The sequence below is a fragment of the Camelus ferus genome, chromosome 11 (genome assembly GCF_009834535.1).
Source record: "Camelus ferus isolate YT-003-E chromosome 11, BCGSAC_Cfer_1.0, whole genome shotgun sequence".
Taxonomy (NCBI): Eukaryota; Metazoa; Chordata; class Mammalia; order Artiodactyla; family Camelidae; genus Camelus; species Camelus ferus.
Window position 1 is genome coordinate 35,586,977 of NC_045706.1, and position 18,483 is coordinate 35,605,459.

The 18,483-nt window shown below is 41.0% G+C and overlaps 1 protein-coding gene across 12 annotated transcripts in view; it reads left to right on the top strand.

Moving 5' to 3' along the window:
* SGMS1 (sphingomyelin synthase 1) overlaps window positions 1–18,483 on the top strand; it is a 264,767-nt gene that overhangs the window by 228,488 nt on the left and 17,796 nt on the right. For all 12 annotated transcript variants that reach the window (XM_032491393.1, XM_032491396.1, XM_032491391.1 and 9 more), the window contains one exon: window positions 13,873–13,990. In XM_032491393.1, the coding sequence (XP_032347284.1) occupies window positions 13,873–13,990 (118 nt within the window). The remainder of the gene's footprint in view (window positions 1–13,872; window positions 13,991–18,483) is intronic.

The window sequence follows — 18,483 nt, forward strand, 5'->3', positions numbered from 1 at the left end:
TTTGAAATAGAAACAATGATCCAAGCTGCATTTGATTTGGTGGAAGACTTTTTTTTTTTGTTTGCTTCCGTTTAAGAGGCTAAATAGATAAGAGTAGGCCTTAGAAATATGAGATGCTCAGAATTTATTAATTACATTCTTCTGGCTGTCCAACTTCAGTTCTGCTTTTAACTTTTAAGCTTTTTTCCCTAGAAACGCATTCGAAAAAAATGCCCATACATTTTTCCTTTACAAAGGCAAGGTCGACTCAAATTTCCAGGGGATTTCCTGATTTTTGTTGTTTTGTTTATATGAGTTTGTTTTCTGGTTTTTGTCAAAATTCTGCCATGCAAGCTAATAATTTACTGCCCCAGAATATATTATGTACTTGTACATAACATGTACCAGTCCAAACCTGTCAACAGAACTATAATTTTTGAATAATTTTATTCATGTTCTAAGAAGTGTCCTACCAGAGGGATAATTTCTTTAAAGTCTATTATTATGTATATTTCTCTCAGAAGGGAATTCTCCTCAAATCTCTCTGCCCTTAAGCTTTTTAATTTCATGTTTGACTGGTATTTATGGTTAATACTGTGGTCATTTGTGTATTTAAATTGTTCTACGACCATGAATCAGTAGATTCACGCCTTGGGCAAAATGAACCCAGGGCTGGGACTCAGGCAGCCTGTGCTCCGGTCCCAGCCCCACGCCAACATGCTGGGTGATGTGGATGACTCCCCATATCTCAGGAACCTTGTGTTTCCTCACAGAGAAAATAGAGGCCTCTCGGTCTAGGTCATTTCTATTGTTCTGTACAACTATGTTTCATTTGATTCTCACGTTATTGAATGGGCCAATCATATTATTAGCTGCAGCACATTTTTCATGCAAAGTATGTCCAGCTAAGGATTCTTTAAAGTCCTTTCTCTGGTTTCCACGTCGGCAAGAGAGCCCAACTGTCGCCATGGTAACCCTAAGCATCCCCATCCCTGTTGCACTAGTGGGGCCGATCCCTGGCTTCCCACCTCCCTCCTTGAGACCTTTCTTCAGTGTGTGTGGCACGCCAGACGTGGAAGAGGTTGACCCATCAAGCAGTGGGTATTGATGAGCTGTCTTTCCCTGGCCCTCATTATGAAGACTAAACTGTCTTGTAAAGTCAGAGAGACCCCTTGTTTCTAGTTACTTGGCTGTGGCAGTGTAGCAGTTTTATTACTCAGCATGTTGGAAAGATGGATCCTTCTGGTTGTGGAGTATTCTGTTGCAGAGCAATAACCTCTCACTCATCTTGTACTTGCCTCTTCTGACACTTGACCGCTCTCCTCAACCTCCACCAAGAGGTTTACTACTTAGGAGTATGTCCACAACTCCTAACTGGTTTGACCAATAATTTCCAAAAGGGCATCTTTAATTTTACTTTGATTTTAAGAGTCTTGGAGCCTTTAAAAAGATCAGCCTATTCCTTCTTGCTTCTTTATCTTCTACTTTTTAGAGAAGAATCAGAGGCTGAAACTGTAGAGGATGACTTACTGAGAAATGAGATCCCTGGAATTTGAGCAGCATCTCCCAACAACAGACCTGTCAGCTAGAAAACCTTGATGCTGAATTTGTGACTTTGTGACGTTTGGTCTTATCCTTACATTGTATACAATCTTCCTTTTACTGTTAAACATAAGTTTGGGGGGTTTTTTGTACTTAAAATTTTTTTGCCTCCTTTCATTCTTGACCTCTGCCCCCTCCTGTCTCTGGGTATATATGCTTATATAGATATACGTCCACATGGGCTTTCCATGACATTGTGAGGTGGTAAGCAACAATAATGCCTGTCCTTGAGAACGTTTTGATTTTTTAAATTGTAAATAATGTTGTCTCCCCATTTAGAATTGGACTTTCAAGCCACTGACTAGGAAAAATTCCTGGGAAATCTCTGCATTTGTGTCAGACTTCACTACAAACAGGTATCCCTCATTTTAAGAAAGCATGATAAAGACCATGTTAAACTTACAGATTTTCATGCACGGCTGACTTGTGGCTCACACGGTGGCACCTGTGTGTGACACGTGTGGCTCAGTGCTGTTAGGACGCTGCAAACACCTGCCAAAAAGAAGGCCAGGGAGCAAGGTTGCAGAATTTCCAAGCCAAGGATTTTCTAGCCACCAGAGAAGTCATTAGGACTTAGTATGGTGATCATAGGTACCTCAAACTCAGCTCTTCTAAAACTGGATTTACCATTTTTTTCTTTCAACTTCTTCTTCCTCCGATGTGGGTTGTGGCATTTCCTAGAAACCTAGAACTTCTGAGTTCCTTTTATACAAATAGTCACTAAGTTCTGTCAGTTCTAATTTCAGACTCATTACCACTTTCCATTCCTACTTAGTGATGTCTAGCGGGTGCTCAGATGGAGGCCCGGTTCCTTAGCGCGAAGCCCAAGGTCCTTCACAATCAGGCCCCAGTTTGTCCTACCTCATCTCTAGCTACTCCACCCCACAGTGTCCCCCAAACACTTCAAGGCCATATCACATTCCATTCTATTCATTGTGTGTGTATCTTTCACTGCTAGACCTTTAAGTTCCCCAAGAGAAAATGCTAGATCCTATTTGTTATTCATCTTTACATCCCACTGCCTGATACAGAGTCTGGAACATAGAAAGGGCTCACTTAAAATTCATTCATTGGTTCAGCTTTAATTTTCTTAGAACCATCTATGTGCCAGGCCCCGTGGTAGGCCCTGGGGATGCTGCACAGAGCCCAGGCCCCTGATGCTCTCACGGACATTAAATTCCACTCAGGGTGAAACAGGCTGTAAACAAATGAGTATATGATATCAGGTAATGAAAAGGAAAATGGAGAAAAATAGAGCAGTATAAAGGGGTAGGAAGTGTTGGGGAGAGTGGGGAGGGGATGGTATTTTAGATCAAGTGATTAGAAAAGGCGTCTAAGGAGGTGACAGTTGAGCAGATCCTGAATCAAATGAGGGGGATGCCATATAGGTGTTTGGTGCAAGAGCAGCCCAGGCAGGAGCCACAGCAAGTGCCGAGTCTCTGAGGTTTACCTGAGAACAGCCATGGACCCATGTGGCCAAGTGAGCTGGGAGAAACTGGTGACATGGGGTCAGGGAGGTGTGGACTGCATTGTGGGCCATGGAAAAGAGTCAGGACTTTTGTTCCAAATGTGTTGATAAGTCATTAGAGGAGAATGATGTGAACAGATGTGTATTTTAAAAGAAGCACTCTGGCTGCAGTAAAGAGAAGAGGGAAGCAAGAATGGAAACGGCATGGGTTAGGACGCCATTACAAGTGGTCCAGGTAGGAGACGATGTCTCTTTTACGTTTGGCCAATGAATGCATTTTGTGCTGGGCTGGTGGGAAGGGATGAACCCTTTCTAGAAGCCGTGGCTTCGATTACATTTAGAGCTCCTTATCTTTTACAGCCACAGGGCGGGCTTCTATTGCATTATCTCAGGTTTGGGTTCTCTCTGTGAATCTCTGAATTTTATATGGGGCTTAATGAAGAATGAATTATGAGATAGAATGAGACAGAATTCACTAATTTGGGAGCTTTCGCAGCTTTGCTTGAATGTGTTTCATTTCAGAGCTAAGTCAGGTGACGCGTATATCCCGGTATTTGTTTTCTATCATGACTGCTCTTGGATCAGATATTTGCCTAAAAGGAGTCGCACAAGTCAGTTGAGGGGTGGGAGTGGGTGGGATAAAGATGAATTAAGTATTGCAGGATACATTGGTCCATTGGTGGTGAAAAGATTTGAAGAAAGAAGAAAAGGAGCCATTGGATAGTTGGGCTGTGGGGTGGAGTTGGAAGAGCTTAGTGGTTTAGGCACTTGGGCCATGGGTCGAATATTCTGCCATAAACAGTTGTGTAGTTATGGAGAGAGTGGTAGAATGGTCACCAAGTAGACTCTTTGAAAACCGATCTCATGACAGAAGGGAAGGAACTAGGGGAGGAAATGGTGATGGCAGATCCTGCTTGAGACTTGACGTCTCTATTCAGAACTATTTCAGAGGGCTTCGTTGATCCCAGGGGAAGGATCAGATACAGTTTTCCAGGGTGGCTCTGCTGGGATTACACTCTGAGAGTACTTACTGCAGTGATTTTCAGATGTTTGGCCACAGTGTGTTTTTTATGTTCAAAGACCGCTTTGGAAAAGACTTACTTTGTATTTTATCCTTTGATAAATGCCCTGGATTTGGAGGCCTTACTTGTTAGGAGGGTGTCTGCCAACATAAGAAGTTTATCCACAGCACTTACCTCTCTCCTGTGAATGGAATCTAATTTCCAAGGACATAAACCCTGTGCTGATTGGCAACTACTGCTGTTAAACGCTAATTTGATTTTTGTTTTGTTTTCTTTTTGTCTTACTCAACAGACTAGACTCTCCACCAACACTTATCTTTCATTTTACCCTAGTTTAATTCCATCAGTGTTTCTTTTCACAAGTTGATTGAATCAAATTACTTAGCTCTTTCCTTTTCCAATTCCCAAGGTAGTTTATGAAAGCCACAGTTACTGTCAACATTTTTTTCAATTGTTTTTAAATCTTTGATGGTTACGATTAAGTAAAGTTCTTAAAAGCTGTTGATGGAGAGCCCTTGATATGAAGTAGATCTCTCCACGCTCCTAGTTTACAGAGTTTACTTTCCAAGTTCCTTCCAGAAGAGCGTTTTCTTAAGGCTTTAACTTTTCTTAAGTTTCGCTTTATGTGATATTGACTGTACACTGTGGTCCACAGGGCTAGTCTGATGGAAACTCAGGGCATATTTACATGTAGTAATTTATCAAGGATTATTGAAGTTGGATGCTAAGCATGTAGCAGTGAGCACAACAAAGCTACATAGAGGTTATCTCCTGGGGAATTTTTCTTTGTTCTCACAGTAACATCTCAGGTTTTTAAAATGTGTGTTGGCTGTCTAAACCCTATCCAATTATAAAACGCATGAGTACAACAATCCCCTCATGTCACTGCAGCCTTTATTTAATTGGCTGGTAAGCTGTCGTATTCCTCTCCAGCCATAAAGCAAGATGTGAGCTAAGGGATCGTCGCTTCCCCTCCTTTCTTCTCCCTCTGCACAGGTAGCTGCGTCTGTTGCATGCTTACTCAGAGTCTGTTTTCTTCTGTTCCTTTTCATCCATGTTGTCAGAAATCATTATCACCCTGTTCTAATGGCAGATTGCACAACAGCTGTTTGAGTAACAAGAATTTTTTTTTATGTGCATTGTCATTTGATCCCACCAACTCTTAAGCAGTGATAATAACTGAGACTCAGAGAAGCTATTGACTTGCCCGGGGTCTCACACAGAATATTCTGGGGATTGGAGGCTTTTGGGTGTAAATACAGCCTAGAAATGTCCTGGTATGATAGGCAACTGTCCTCTGGAAGTGTGTTTTCTTAACAGATACAGTGGCATAGATTCTATGTGCAGAGGACACATCGAATGAAAGCAAATCAGTTCTGGGTTGGGTAATAAGGTTCGTGTGTTGGATACCATCTGGGAGACGTGCATACTTGCCCCAGAAGGACCTGCCAAACCTAAGAGCTGTCACACCTTGCTGCTCCCCAGAGTTTGTAGAAAACGTACTGAGCTCTGTCCTAAATACTACCCTAAGCCCTCGGAATTGTAAGGAAGCTAGATGGACCCTGTATTGCTCTCTAAGTTCAGTCATTCCAGTAATTTAGGTTTTAAGTTAACATAAATATTATAAGAGGCTTTTTAACTGAGAGGATAAAAGGGAGAGAGAACAAAACAGACAAAACATAGGTGTTGGGGATGGGGATAGCTCAGTGGTAGAGCCCATGCCTAGCATGCATGAGGTCCTGGGTTCAATCCCTAGTACCTCCACTAAAACAAACAAAAAACATAGGTGCAATAAATTATAGTTTTCATGGGTTAATTTTTATTTATGACACCAAAGAAAACTAAGTAGTGTATCTTGCTTGTAGGCAGATTAGAAGATAAACAAATAAACAAAAAGTTACTTATGTTGCCTGAAATGATAATACAAACATCGGGTTTCACGTTCCTTTTAATACTTTTCTGTGTGCTCATGTATGTAGAATCTACATTCACGTGTATTTTTAAGTAGTATCATATTTGCCTTGTACTTCAGTGTGTCCTGGGATCGTCTCGTTCCCTCTTAAAAAACCATCAAGGATGTCTATCTATGAACTGATTCGGAAGTCACCGCATCAGTCCCCCCAACCTGTTCGTGTCATGTCGATGCAGAAAAACATTGAGTTATACTGTAAATTTAACTAGTTTAAGATCATCTTATCCCTACAGCCACCTACTGAGGCGAATTTGGTCAGATTGCTTAACTACTTGTAGTAGCATTGCTTCCTCACCTACAAAATGGGGATGATAAAACAGTGTCTGTCTCAACGTCGTTGTTGGATGGAGTGAGATACTGTGTATAAAGCACTTAACTGAGTCCTTGGTGTCCTCCGGGTTCCCAAGCCTGTCCTACTTCCATCCCCATTCTCAGGCCGAAGGTCTTGGTTTTGTTTTTGATATTTGCATCCACCTCACGTCTGGTCTGATAATCCTACCACTTCTTGCCGCCTCTGTTGCTGCCCTGGGTCTAACCACCATCATCTCTTACCTGGGTTGTTGCAGGTAACCCAGTCTGTTGCCGCCGGTCTGTTTCCGTGCTTCCTTCCCTTAGGTGACTTGTCAACTCCGCAGACAGAATGTGCATTGGTGTAAGTCACTCTTCGTCTACCTCGTGCAGCTGTTAGGTCAAAGGTCCTTACGGTGACCGAGGATGTCCCCCGGACCTCAAGCTCTCATGCCCTCTCCTCCCTGACGGCCCTGCTAGTCAGCAGACCCCCACACATGCTAGCCTCTGTTTGGAATCTTCTCCCCCAGATACCCTCATTTAACCCCCAATACACAGGAGCACTTTCCCTGATCACCTTAGCCCCAAACTGTCACCTCCCATCCCCCAGCGACACACTCACTTAATTTTATGCGTTAGCACTTACCTAACCTGCTCTATATTTTACTCATTTATCTGGTTTATGGTCTGCCTCCTCCACTAGATTATAAAGTACCACAAGGCAGGCTTTTGGTCTGTTCTGTTCACCAGTGTATTCCCAGTTCCCGGAATAACTCCTCGCACATATGTATTTGTTATGAGAATAAGTAAATAATAATAACAGCAGCTGCCATTTACCGAGTATCGTATTGTATGGATTCCTGTGCCTAGAATTCAGTAAATCTTAGCCACTGCTGGTGTTGTATGTGCTTATTATGATTTTAGAAAGCAGCCCCCGGTTAAAATGAATGTGTTACCTTTAAGGGTAACATATTAGCTCAAGAGCAAACTCTAATTGTTGAGATCCACCAGCTGTGGCTGAAAATCCCTTATGAACGTGACTCACCATGGGTAGGTTTTGATGAAGGGAAGGAATGACGAAGATCGGGGTATACGTATGGGTATTTGCATTATGTATACACATACGTATATGTATGTGTATTACATACACATACATGTACATATGCACACATACAATTTTTGTTTATAGCCTAGAATACTAACAAGAAATGTAACTTTTGTTTGGTATGTATGTATGCAGCAGTCTCTGTAGGATACTTGACTTTAATTCTTCATAACTTTTGCAAGTAGATCATACTGATACTGTCTTATCCAATAGGGTAACATTTTTTCTTTACCTTATGTTATAGTCTATATTTAACTCAGGAATTTTTTTTTAAGGTGGCTAGAGTGGAGACAATTTTATAATATGATCTGTTCTTTGCAAATTCCCTAAACCAGTACGGATCATTTCCTGACGTTAGGTAATTCTTGTATTATATTACAGACCTTTCACATGGGACTTAGAAAAAAATATCAGCCACTACCTTTTTTTTTTTTTTTTCTTGTAACGTGACATTGTCATTAGTGAAAAGGGCAGCTAATTGCAAGTCTGGAGACCTGGGTTTTGTTGTGGCTTTCTCATTGACTGACTCTGTGACCCCCAGCTGGTACTTAAACTCTACATCTTAATTCTTCTTTCTGTAAAATGGGATGGTAATATATGCTAAACAGAAATGTGGTTAAAATAATTAATACCAAAGGTGCAAAATCTCTTTGAGTTGGACTTTTTAAAAGGCCCCATGCACAAACGGGCACGCTTCTGGGCTGGGTACATGGATAGACCTCATTCTCCTGATTCACACACTGTGCCATCCACCCATATGGACACCCAGGAAATAGTAAATGAGTTATGGATCTCCCAGGAGGCATGTGTCTTTACTTTTCTGCTTATTCTACAGCACTTATTCTTTCCTTTTTTCTCATTTTACAAATCTTTCCTTGGGATTTTCTTTCTTAAATTACCAAATTAAGCCCTGGGTTTTCATGATCCACCCTCTGGAGCCATTGAGACTTGTGTGATGGGTGGAAAGCCCATACGTGGCTGGCTATGAGGAGACAGGGGAGGCCGGGGAGGAAGATGGCAGAAATCCTAGTCCTCGTTGGATGAATGCAACCATCTAAGCAAGTGTTGTCAACTAAAATCTTAAGTGTAAAAAGGATGCAGAATGAAGGACTGGTGAGCATCAGGGGAGGTTAATTCTGGCAGACGTGTGAAAGAGTATAATGGACAAACGTTCATGGAAAGAAGCAGGAAAGGACTGTTGGAGGGAGTAAGAAGTGAAGCTCTAAAGCAGGGAACCGTGTGGTGTTGCCCGTATTACAGGTGCCATCATCAGTCTCACTGGGACTAAATGGTAAGAAGGCACAGCTTTGTTTAATGGTTTCTGAGTTTTGTTTTGTTTTACTTATTTATTTATTTACTTTAATGGAGGTACTGGGGATTGAACCCAGGACCTCGTGCATGCTAAGCAGTGCTCTACCACTGATCTGTAACCTCACCTGGCACAGCTTTGTTTAAGAGCTTCCTCTAATAGAAGGAATGGGAGCCTCTGTGGGGAGTGGTGATGCCAATCTCACTATTAAAAATACTGTAAGATAGAAACAAAGTTCTGAAGTGTTTGGAGGATGAGGGGCTCTGTTAAGTTGGGAACATCTGGAAGGCTTCCTACAGAGGTGGTATTTGAGGTGGATGGAGGGGATTATAGTGGACAGGATAACGGGAGAGGCCAGGGAAAGAGATTTACTGGCAAAAGCAAGAAACTGGGGTTTTAGGGAACAGTGAGTGGCTCCTTCTGCTCAGAGCAGTGGAGTACCTGTCTGTGAGATTAAATAGATAAGATAGCTTGGGGTCACCTTGAGAGGAGCTCCTGAGGGGAGTTTGGACTTCAGTAGGTGGTGATGAGTAGGTTTCATAACCCAGAGAATCCAAGGGGTTGAAGCAAGGAATTAAAGAGGAAAATAGATAGAAGAAACTCTTTGGAGTTAGCTTCAACAGAATGTGGGAATGGAGGGGGAGGCTATGAAGAAAGTAAAACAGAAGACAGCATCAGGAACCTTCTTTAGAGTAGGTGGTCTGTCAGAGGCCTGAGTGCTGGGCAGCGTTCCAGGGGTCCAGGCAGGCAGGGTGGCTGGGACAGGCATCCTGCCTCCGGCGGGAGGGCCTCAGTGTGATGCACTCAAGAGCACCAAGGGCATCGGACCAAAGCTGCAGTTTAGGAACCATGGAGAGTGGTGGGAGGGGAGGTTGGAGAGAGGCAGGCCAGGTCATCTAGGGCCTCATGGGCTGGGTAAAGGGTTTGGATTTTACTCAAAATATGTTTGGCAACTACTGGACGGTTTTGAAGGACACACTCCGTTTAGCTGTTTCAAAAAAGATGATTCAGGCTGCTCTGTGTAGAGTGGATTTTAGGGGGGGCACAAGTGGAATTCGGGAGAGTAGGTAGAAGGTCACTGCGGAAGTTCGGGTGAGAGAATGTTGAGACGGGGATGGCATTTTAGAGTAACTGACTAACCATGAGGGGCAGTGGTCATAAGCAAATCTAACTGGGCGCAGGCTATGCAAACAATGAAAAATGGACAACTTACTATTGAATATCTGGAAGGCTTTTTTGCAATATTTTAATAACTCACATAGTTATTAAATTATTACCAAAAATGCTTATTTTGTAGAGTTCTGGGTCAACAGGAAATATGACATAAGACACTAAGCGAAAAATCTGCATTAAATAGATTTTGAAACGCAACTTAAATGTAATCGGATGTTGGCTCACCTATTGGTACACAGCAGTGTAGTCTCAAAATAAAATTAGAATGTCTTACACAATTTGAAGCTATTTCCTGAATCTTTGGGGTTTATGTAATGTATTTATATTTCATCTTAAACTTTCTGAACTGCGGTTTCTCCATCTGTAAAATGAGGATCCTAGCCTTGCACTGCAGGTTATTTTAAGAACTCAGTGGCATAGAGATTGGCATTGAGGGGAAATTTGGCAAAACCCTAGCTACTGTTAATAACAGCCTGGGGAAATACCTCAGTAGCATTTCTCAGATTCATAAGAATGATACCATTTTTCTGGTGAGGAAGCCAGTTTCCAAGGAAGTTGATTGAGATGTTCCAGATCATCAGCGGAGCCCTTGTTAAAGGTGGAGCCAGCACCTGTGTGGAGACAAGCTGATGACGCCTTGTCTCTGTGGCATCTACTGGAGTGCCCATCAGGGACCTGAACCACGCACTGGCCCCCATGGTTGCTCTGGAGATGTGGGCCTCCCTGATTCTGGTCCATATATGTGCACCAAGAGGACTGTGTGCCCTCTGGCTGTGGCTCAGTTGAAAGAGACAACTGGTGGGAAACAAAAGAACTTTCCATTTCTTTTATTTTATTTTCCAGTATATTCATTTCTTTTGTCGTTTTTCCTTTCAAATTTTAGACCGTTGTATCAAATGCCAAAAACAATGTAGTACTGCTATTTTAAGCGTATATTTGGTAGTAATTAGTCAGGTTTTGAATACTTTTGCCTCTTTAAATAGGGATATTTAAAAAGTTCAATAGTTACCCATTCTGAACATAACAGACTAGTCTAGCAAGTCTTATTAATTCTAAAATATTAACACTTTTATTCATATTTCCTTATAATCAAATTTGACAAATATGTTTTTCTTTTTTGCCTTTTTTTCCTTTGGTCAGAGAAAGTAGTAATAAGCCCATTACTCAACCCTTAGGAGAGGAATAGATAACCATGACCAAGTGCAAGTGTCTGTGAGGTGATGGTCATTGCAAAGTGTGAGCAGATGGGAAACAGGCTTCTTTCCAGCATGAAAGGGAAGATGTGTCCCATGTGAGAAGAACACCCATTGTGGTTTCGAGAATTATAATACACATCTTGTTCTTGGCATTTGCTTAATCTCTAGAAATATCTCATTAACATTTCTTCTGTGGCTTTTTTGTTGCCTTGTTACGTTTTTAACTACTTAAAACCTTTTTTTTTTTTAAAGCACATCTTGAACTTTTTAACTTGAGAAAGAATTCTGATGTATGAAATTCTTCGATTAAGGAAATAAATACCTTAACAGCATACAGGTTTTTGAAACATTTTAATATCCTGCTTTTTAAAGTTTATGGTAAGAGATTCTTATTTAATGTTATTCATTGAAGATGTTCTAAGCTTAATTTCAAAAAGATTAAGCAAATGCCAAAGATCAGAAGATTCTTATTAACAGCTACTTCCAACTTGTCACTGTGTTAATATTGATGAAGTCACATGGATAAAGTCATTTGACTTTTTCACTTCAAGTCAGAGGATGTGATTGAATCTTTAATGTTTGTTACGTTTAAAGTATTTTTGTAAAAGAATTTGTCTTTTCTCATCCTTTCTCATTTTTTCATATTCCTCATTCTCAGGTAAATCCTGAATCCTTTCAGTGCTACTCAGCTATAACTCAAGTTTGAGATATGGAAGTAGTTGTTGGTGTTTGTGTGTGCATATGTGTATCTTTTGTGCACCATGAAGCAATCAGGCAAAGTGATTTTAAGATAGTAATCTTTACCAAAGTTGAATGATAGCGGTCCTTTTGTTTTCTCTTCCTCTAAAGAGATTAACAGATCTAGAGAGACTTAACAGTTCTGTCTTAGACGTTTCTTGTATAGTTCAAGTAAAATTGCCAGTAATTTCTGTTTGTTTGAACAGGATGTCTAGAGAGGGCATTTTCTTTTTAAGAAAAATGATCAGTGTATTGTACAATGTAAATTTCATTTCCCTTTGGCATTTTAAGTTACTTTTGGTAAGACATTTATAGTCTAGTAATATCTTTTCATATTGTCCCTCTTTGTACTGTTTAATTATACTGTGCTCTTTGTCATACTTGAATTTAGAGGCACATACTTCTATAAAAGACAGCTTTATGCTAAATAAATCCTTGTCCTTAGAGGTGGTGAGCACAGCTTTAATAAGAGAAAATAAGCCATTCTCTATGGCAAGCACTTCTGACTCAGCTTATAAAATCGGGTTAGAGGCAAAATACCCAAACTCTACCCATACAACCTGTTACTGAACTGTGTAGTTACGAATGAAATAGTAATACAGTTACATGAGTTATTTTTTTAGTTAATTTTTAATCACACAAGTGACTTATCACTTCATTCTTCTTGTTAAAAAATACAAATGATACAAATTCTCCTCCAACTGCCACACTTCAGTAGGAATGTCAATCCTGCACAAAAATAGAGCTTCACTATACAGTATAGAGTGACTGAATGTTCACTATCCTCAGAGGAGAGCCCGTTTATTGTTTCTAAAAAATTTTTATTTGTTTAAATCAGGTTTCTCTGGGCCTAGGAAAAACTTGAACTCCTCACAGTTGAGAAAGAGGAGACCCACAGGACTGTAATTCTAGCCTGTGGTAGAACAAGATAGAGTAGGTACAGGTAGAGAGGGAAAGAACATTCTTGTCCAACGATACACTTAAGTTTGTACAACTTAATCTAGTGAAAGCTGGGGGTGGGGGTAGGTAGAGGGTTTAGCTTATTGGTAGAGCACATGCTTAGCATGTACAAGGTCTTGGGTTCAATCCCTAGTACCTCCATTAAAAAAATTTCTTTTAAGTAGATAAACCTAATTACCTCCCCCAACCCCCAAAAATCTAATTAAAGCCAAATCTAGGGAACTTGATATTAGACGTTATCAAACTCAATACACACATGTTCACATGTATGTATCAATTAATTTCATTAGAACCACTAATCAACTTGAAATAGAAGAGATTTCTATTTCTGATTCGTGCTTACTTTGTTATTCATCCACATGAACCATGTGTTTGTTGACCACCATTGTGCATGTATGGTAGGGATTTTCCGTACATTATTTCTAATGTTATTATCTCTGATTTATAGATTAGGAAACTGAGACTCAGAGATGTCAATAGCCTATCCCAAGGCCACACAGTTAGTAAGCAGAGCCAGGCAGGTGGGTGGGGATTGGATGCTGTCATTCAGACAGGCTCTTTCCTTGGCATCAGCCAAGAGAATCAGTTTCTGGGATGGATGATGAAATTGTTTAATGTCTTTGACTCCTTAAATGTCAGGAAGGTTTTGAATTCTCATTTTAATATCATTGTAATTTTCTGAACATCTCTTTTATAACAGAAAAGACACTCTCTAAAAATGTTTAACCATAGGTACCGAGTCAGCTCTAACCCATCCGAATAGCCCCACTTGTACATCAGTTGAATGTCAACTCATGTTTAAGGCCTCAGAAAGCCTAATTAATAGCAATATAGAGTGCTTTAAACTCCTTTGGCCTTAAAGTGAATATTTTTTATAAAGACTACAACATCATTCTCAAAATCCTCACCTTAATTTATTAGCTATAGTTACCACGTTTTGATTTCAAGCTCTCAAGTAGTTTTGGGATTGGTTTGTTTGGTTGGGTCATTGAAAACTTAACGTAAATGAACCTGCAGAATTTCATGACTGAGTGTCTGCCCTGTTTTTCCCTTTTTCTAGGTCTATTATTAGCAGAAGATTTTTCTGCATAGTTGGCACGCTGTACCTGTATCGGTGTATTACAATGTATGTAACTACACTCCCAGTACCCGGTATGCATTTCAACTGCTCTCCGAAGGTAAACCATTCCTCACTGTCATTTCCCTTTTTGGTTGTTTCTCCTCTTGCCCTGGGGTCCTCTGACTAAGGCCGATGGGGAACATTTCTTTAGAATATAGTCAAGTCCCTTTGCCTTCATCTGGGAATGTTACTGAGCAATATGGTCCAATGGCCACACCCTTCTCAAAATGTCCAAACCCTGCCAGTACTTCCCCACTGGGGAAATATGTGGTCTAGTTAGTGCGCTGCAAGCAGTTAAGCTTTGTGTGTGGGTGTAGCTCTTTGGTTTCCTGCCAAACTTTTAAAATATCATTCACTCCCTTGATACAGATCCAGAAGCTTTTATATGCTTTTTGCCTCTCTCAGATGGAAAGTTCAGCTTCAAATGATTTTTCCCCCTTCTTTCTATTAATCCTGACAGTGGGAATCTGTAATAGCAGAGCAAGAGACACTCTTCCTGTCTCCTTGGACCTTCCACCCACCCAAATAAGATCACTCCTCACTGGATCTTCTCTAAGTAGCATAGAAGCTTTTCTTGAAAATAAATTTTATTCCTCTCTTATTGTCTCTGCCTTTCCATCTGGTTCACATAACACTCCTTACTCCAACCTTTGCCTTGGGATAATTTCAACTAGGGAGATCATTGGAACTTTATGAAATAATTAGCAGAAGATGTTGTTGTAAAAATGTTTAAGTACATTAAAGCTCCATAATACAATTAGAAGTAGAAGAGGCTCATTTCCTCGGTTTGAGTGGGAGAAAATATGGAATGCCATGATGTGTCTGGAATCATTTCTTTGCATTGCACTTGTAGTGAAACACCCTTTAGTTTCAACCCATGTACTTTTGTTCCTTCCAGAAAAGACAGTCTCTCTGATGGAACCTTAAGAGGGCTGAAAAATGGGCTTTGGATTTTCAAAGCGATGTCTTTATCGTTTGAAATTTTGGATCTCTCTAGATTGCTTGCTTATTCTGGTCCCCTTCCTTTCTAGACTTGACTTATGGATGTGCTCAGGGAGGTAGCTAGGTTCTTACTTCCCTCTTTTCTTTTTCGGAGAAGCTGTCCTAATGAGAGAATGATCCCAAAGTTCCACACGACACTATCAGCAGTCCTACCTCCTTGCACTGCCTTCTTGGTCTTTCTTCAGCTCTTCCAAAGAAGCCAGCCTCACCTCTTCTTTATCCTCTGTGAAAGCTCTCAGGCACTGGCTGGCAGCTCTTGAGTTATAGGAAATATCTTGTTGTCATTGAGGATCCAATGGTGTAGACTCCGGCTGGGAGACTGGCTTGCTGAGCAGTGTGTTCTCAGTGGTGGGCTGACGGCTTAGTTCCAGTCCTTAAAAAGAGTCTGGACATGGAAAGTTTCTCCACCAAGGAACATGTCACACCCATTTAGGTTGACTTACGAGCTGGCCAAGCCCATGTCGAAGAGGGATCCAGCATTAGGGGGTCGAGTTGTGCAGCCTTTCTCCCTGCTCTGGTTCCTCTTAGGATGTCCGCAGCTCCACCCAGTTGCCAGCAACCCCATGCCTGGTTAGCACTGGCTCTTAGAGAGTCAGCTTGAGTCAACGGAGTATCTAATCAAGATCCCGTAGCTAAAAATAGCTTGTTGGTTTTCTTGGTAAAGGCGGAGGTAACGGCAGGAACTGTGCACAAAACCAAACCCAGACATGCCTCTCATTTATCATGCTGCCAGAAACCCAACTAGGGCCGTCATTCTGTGATGATCTGGAAATTGGAATCTTTAAAATAAAGTATAGCGGAGGAGGTGAGATGTTAGCAAAAATTAGTAGTGAAAACTCATGAAGTCCAATTACTTTTGTAGAACAGGGCTCTTAGAAGAATGGGTTCAGAAAACAAATTTTTATTCAGAAAATTTCCCCCGGTATCCCAAAGAAGAGAAACCAGAATAAGGAACCTCCATATACCAACACCCAGATTCAGTAATAATCGAGATGTACTGCAGTTGCTTCATCTTTTTTTTTTCCTCTTTTGAAGGATTTTAAAACAAACCCCAGACAATGTCACTTCATCGCTACATACTTTAGTATGCGTCTAAAATTTTTGGACATTTTATTGCATAACTTTAATGCTGTTGGTACATTCAGCACAATTAACAGTAATTCTTTGGTGTTGGCAATTACCAGTTCACAGAGTATCTTGACTGTCTTAAAAATGCCTCTCTTCTGACAGTTGGTTTGCATAAATTAGGATCCAAAGTCAAGTCTCTACATGCTAAAGCAGTTCTTTCTTCTCCCCTCCTTTTTAAACCTTTGTAGAGATCAGAGTAGTTGTCCTGTGGAATGTCCCACATTCTGGATTTATCTGCTTGTTTCTTTGTAGTGTCAGCTCATGTCTTCCTCTCTCCTCCGTATTTCCTCTAAATAGAAAGTTGGCTCTGGAGACTTGATTCAATTGTTTTAATTTTTTTTTTTTTTTTTTTTTTTTTTGGCAAGAACACTTCACAGTAAAGCAATGATTTCTGAAGCCAGGCGGAAGAGTCAGAAAAGGCCGTGAAGGCTGGGGGATACCTCTTGGAGGCAAATCAAGCTTAAGAAATTGAGGGGTCAGGCAAGAGCTAGGACGCTGCACTGAGGAAGAGTGTCAGAAGGGAGAGATGGGTGGCTCTAGAGAGAGACCCCGGAGACCAGCTTTCCTGCCTTAGAGCCATACCTGGGGCTCAGTTAGTCAGAATGGAAAGGAACCTTCCTGAAAGTCATCCAGTCCAGTGTTCTACTTGATGTCATGATCTCCTTGCCACCAAATCTTGATCAAGCTCCCTCTGAACCATTGCACAGCGAGGGAACCTATTACCCTGTAAAAATACAGACCTATTGAGCAGTAGAAAGAACACTGAGGTCAGAGTGAGGGTGACCTCACACATCCACTTTCTTTCTGGGTGGCAGTTACTTTAACTTCTCAGAGCCTCAGTCCCTTTGTTGGCAAGACAGGGCTTATGACGCTTTTATATCTGTCTTAAGGAGTTGTGAGAGTGAAAGAAAGCAGTGAATACAGGGGCGCTCTGTCGATGTAGAATGCTGTACAGAAGTAAGGAAGCTTGGTGTCGTCATCATCCTTTAACCCCTCGACTCTTGTTCATCCAGAAATTTTATTTAATATAAGAAAAATTATTTAATAACATACATTAAGCACCTGCTGTTTCTTAGGTGCTGGAGCATGGCGGGGGTGGGGGGGGTTGGTTAGTGAGCACAGGAGATGGAAGTCCCTGCCTTTGTGGAAGTCACCTTAAGATCACTTCATCCAAACATGCATCTTATATAATGTAGAAAATGCTCTAATACAGAGGCCTCAGGCTAAGCTGCTGGCCCTGGGGACGGAAAGGAGGAGACGGATTTGAGCAATATTTAAGTGTCTGAATCAGTACAGCTTAGTAATACATTTGATGCAGGGAATGAGGAGCAGAAGGAGGGATTTCAAAGGCGACTGGGCTTTACCACTGGGGTAATTATAAAGTAAGGAGGAAAGGGAGTTAATGACTACAGATTAAACAGAGTTTGAGGTACTTGTGAGATAGCTAAATGGTGGTGTCCAGGCCAATTAGCAATCCAGGTTTGAAGTTGAGGGAGAAATCCGAGCTAGAAGTTAAATATTTGTGATTCATCATCTCGTCAAAGCTGTGGGTATGGATGAAAAGGCCAGAGACAGGACGTTAAAGTGCAGGGCTTCCAGAATTCACTGTTTCCCGACTTGAGACACCATTTAAGGCCTGTGAGTCGGTGGATACTCTTTCAGTGATCAATCATCATTTAAGTACAAAGGAAGGGAGCTGAGCTTTAGAATACAACTTTAACAGAGTCACGTGAACTTAAAACTTGGTTGTGCCATCAGACAAAACCTCATCACTAGTACACTTAATTCTTCCCTTAACACGGTACTCAAAACGCATGTCTTCTAAGAAAAGTGTTCCAAGAAGTGTGTGGTAGTAATTATGGACATTGTTCCTAGTGTTCGTTCATTTGACGGCAGTGGACTCTTCACAAAATGTCATAGCTTGGAGAAGTAATCGTCACGTGAAACTATAGGACCATGTGGTATCCTGGTGTGAGCCCCTGCTGGGCTTTCCAGGCTGCCGAGTTTCCGAGACCTTGATTCGCCCATGTGAATCTCAACACAGCTTTTCTCCAAAGAGCACGTGTACAAACCAGAAAACAACCTCTTGTGGTCTTGTTCTGACTTTTTAGGATTCGATTTTTTAAAATAAAGAGGGCAGAAACATTTGAGAATTCTTCTGGGTTCTAAGTTTTCCCTAAGAAAGTTTTTTTTTTTTTTCTTTTTCTGTTTTAACAAATTCCAAAGGGGAAAAAAACCTACCCGAGGCCCCTATATACAGACAGCCTAATGCTATTGGAAGAGAAGAAATAACTTATGCTGTTTTCAACTTTCATTTTAATAATCACATGGGTTAATCTAGTGGCTAAGCATTAAAGTGAGTTTCATGTTGGTTCTGTTTTTTGGTCTCCATGGTGACCTTAGATTTGAAGACCTTCAAAA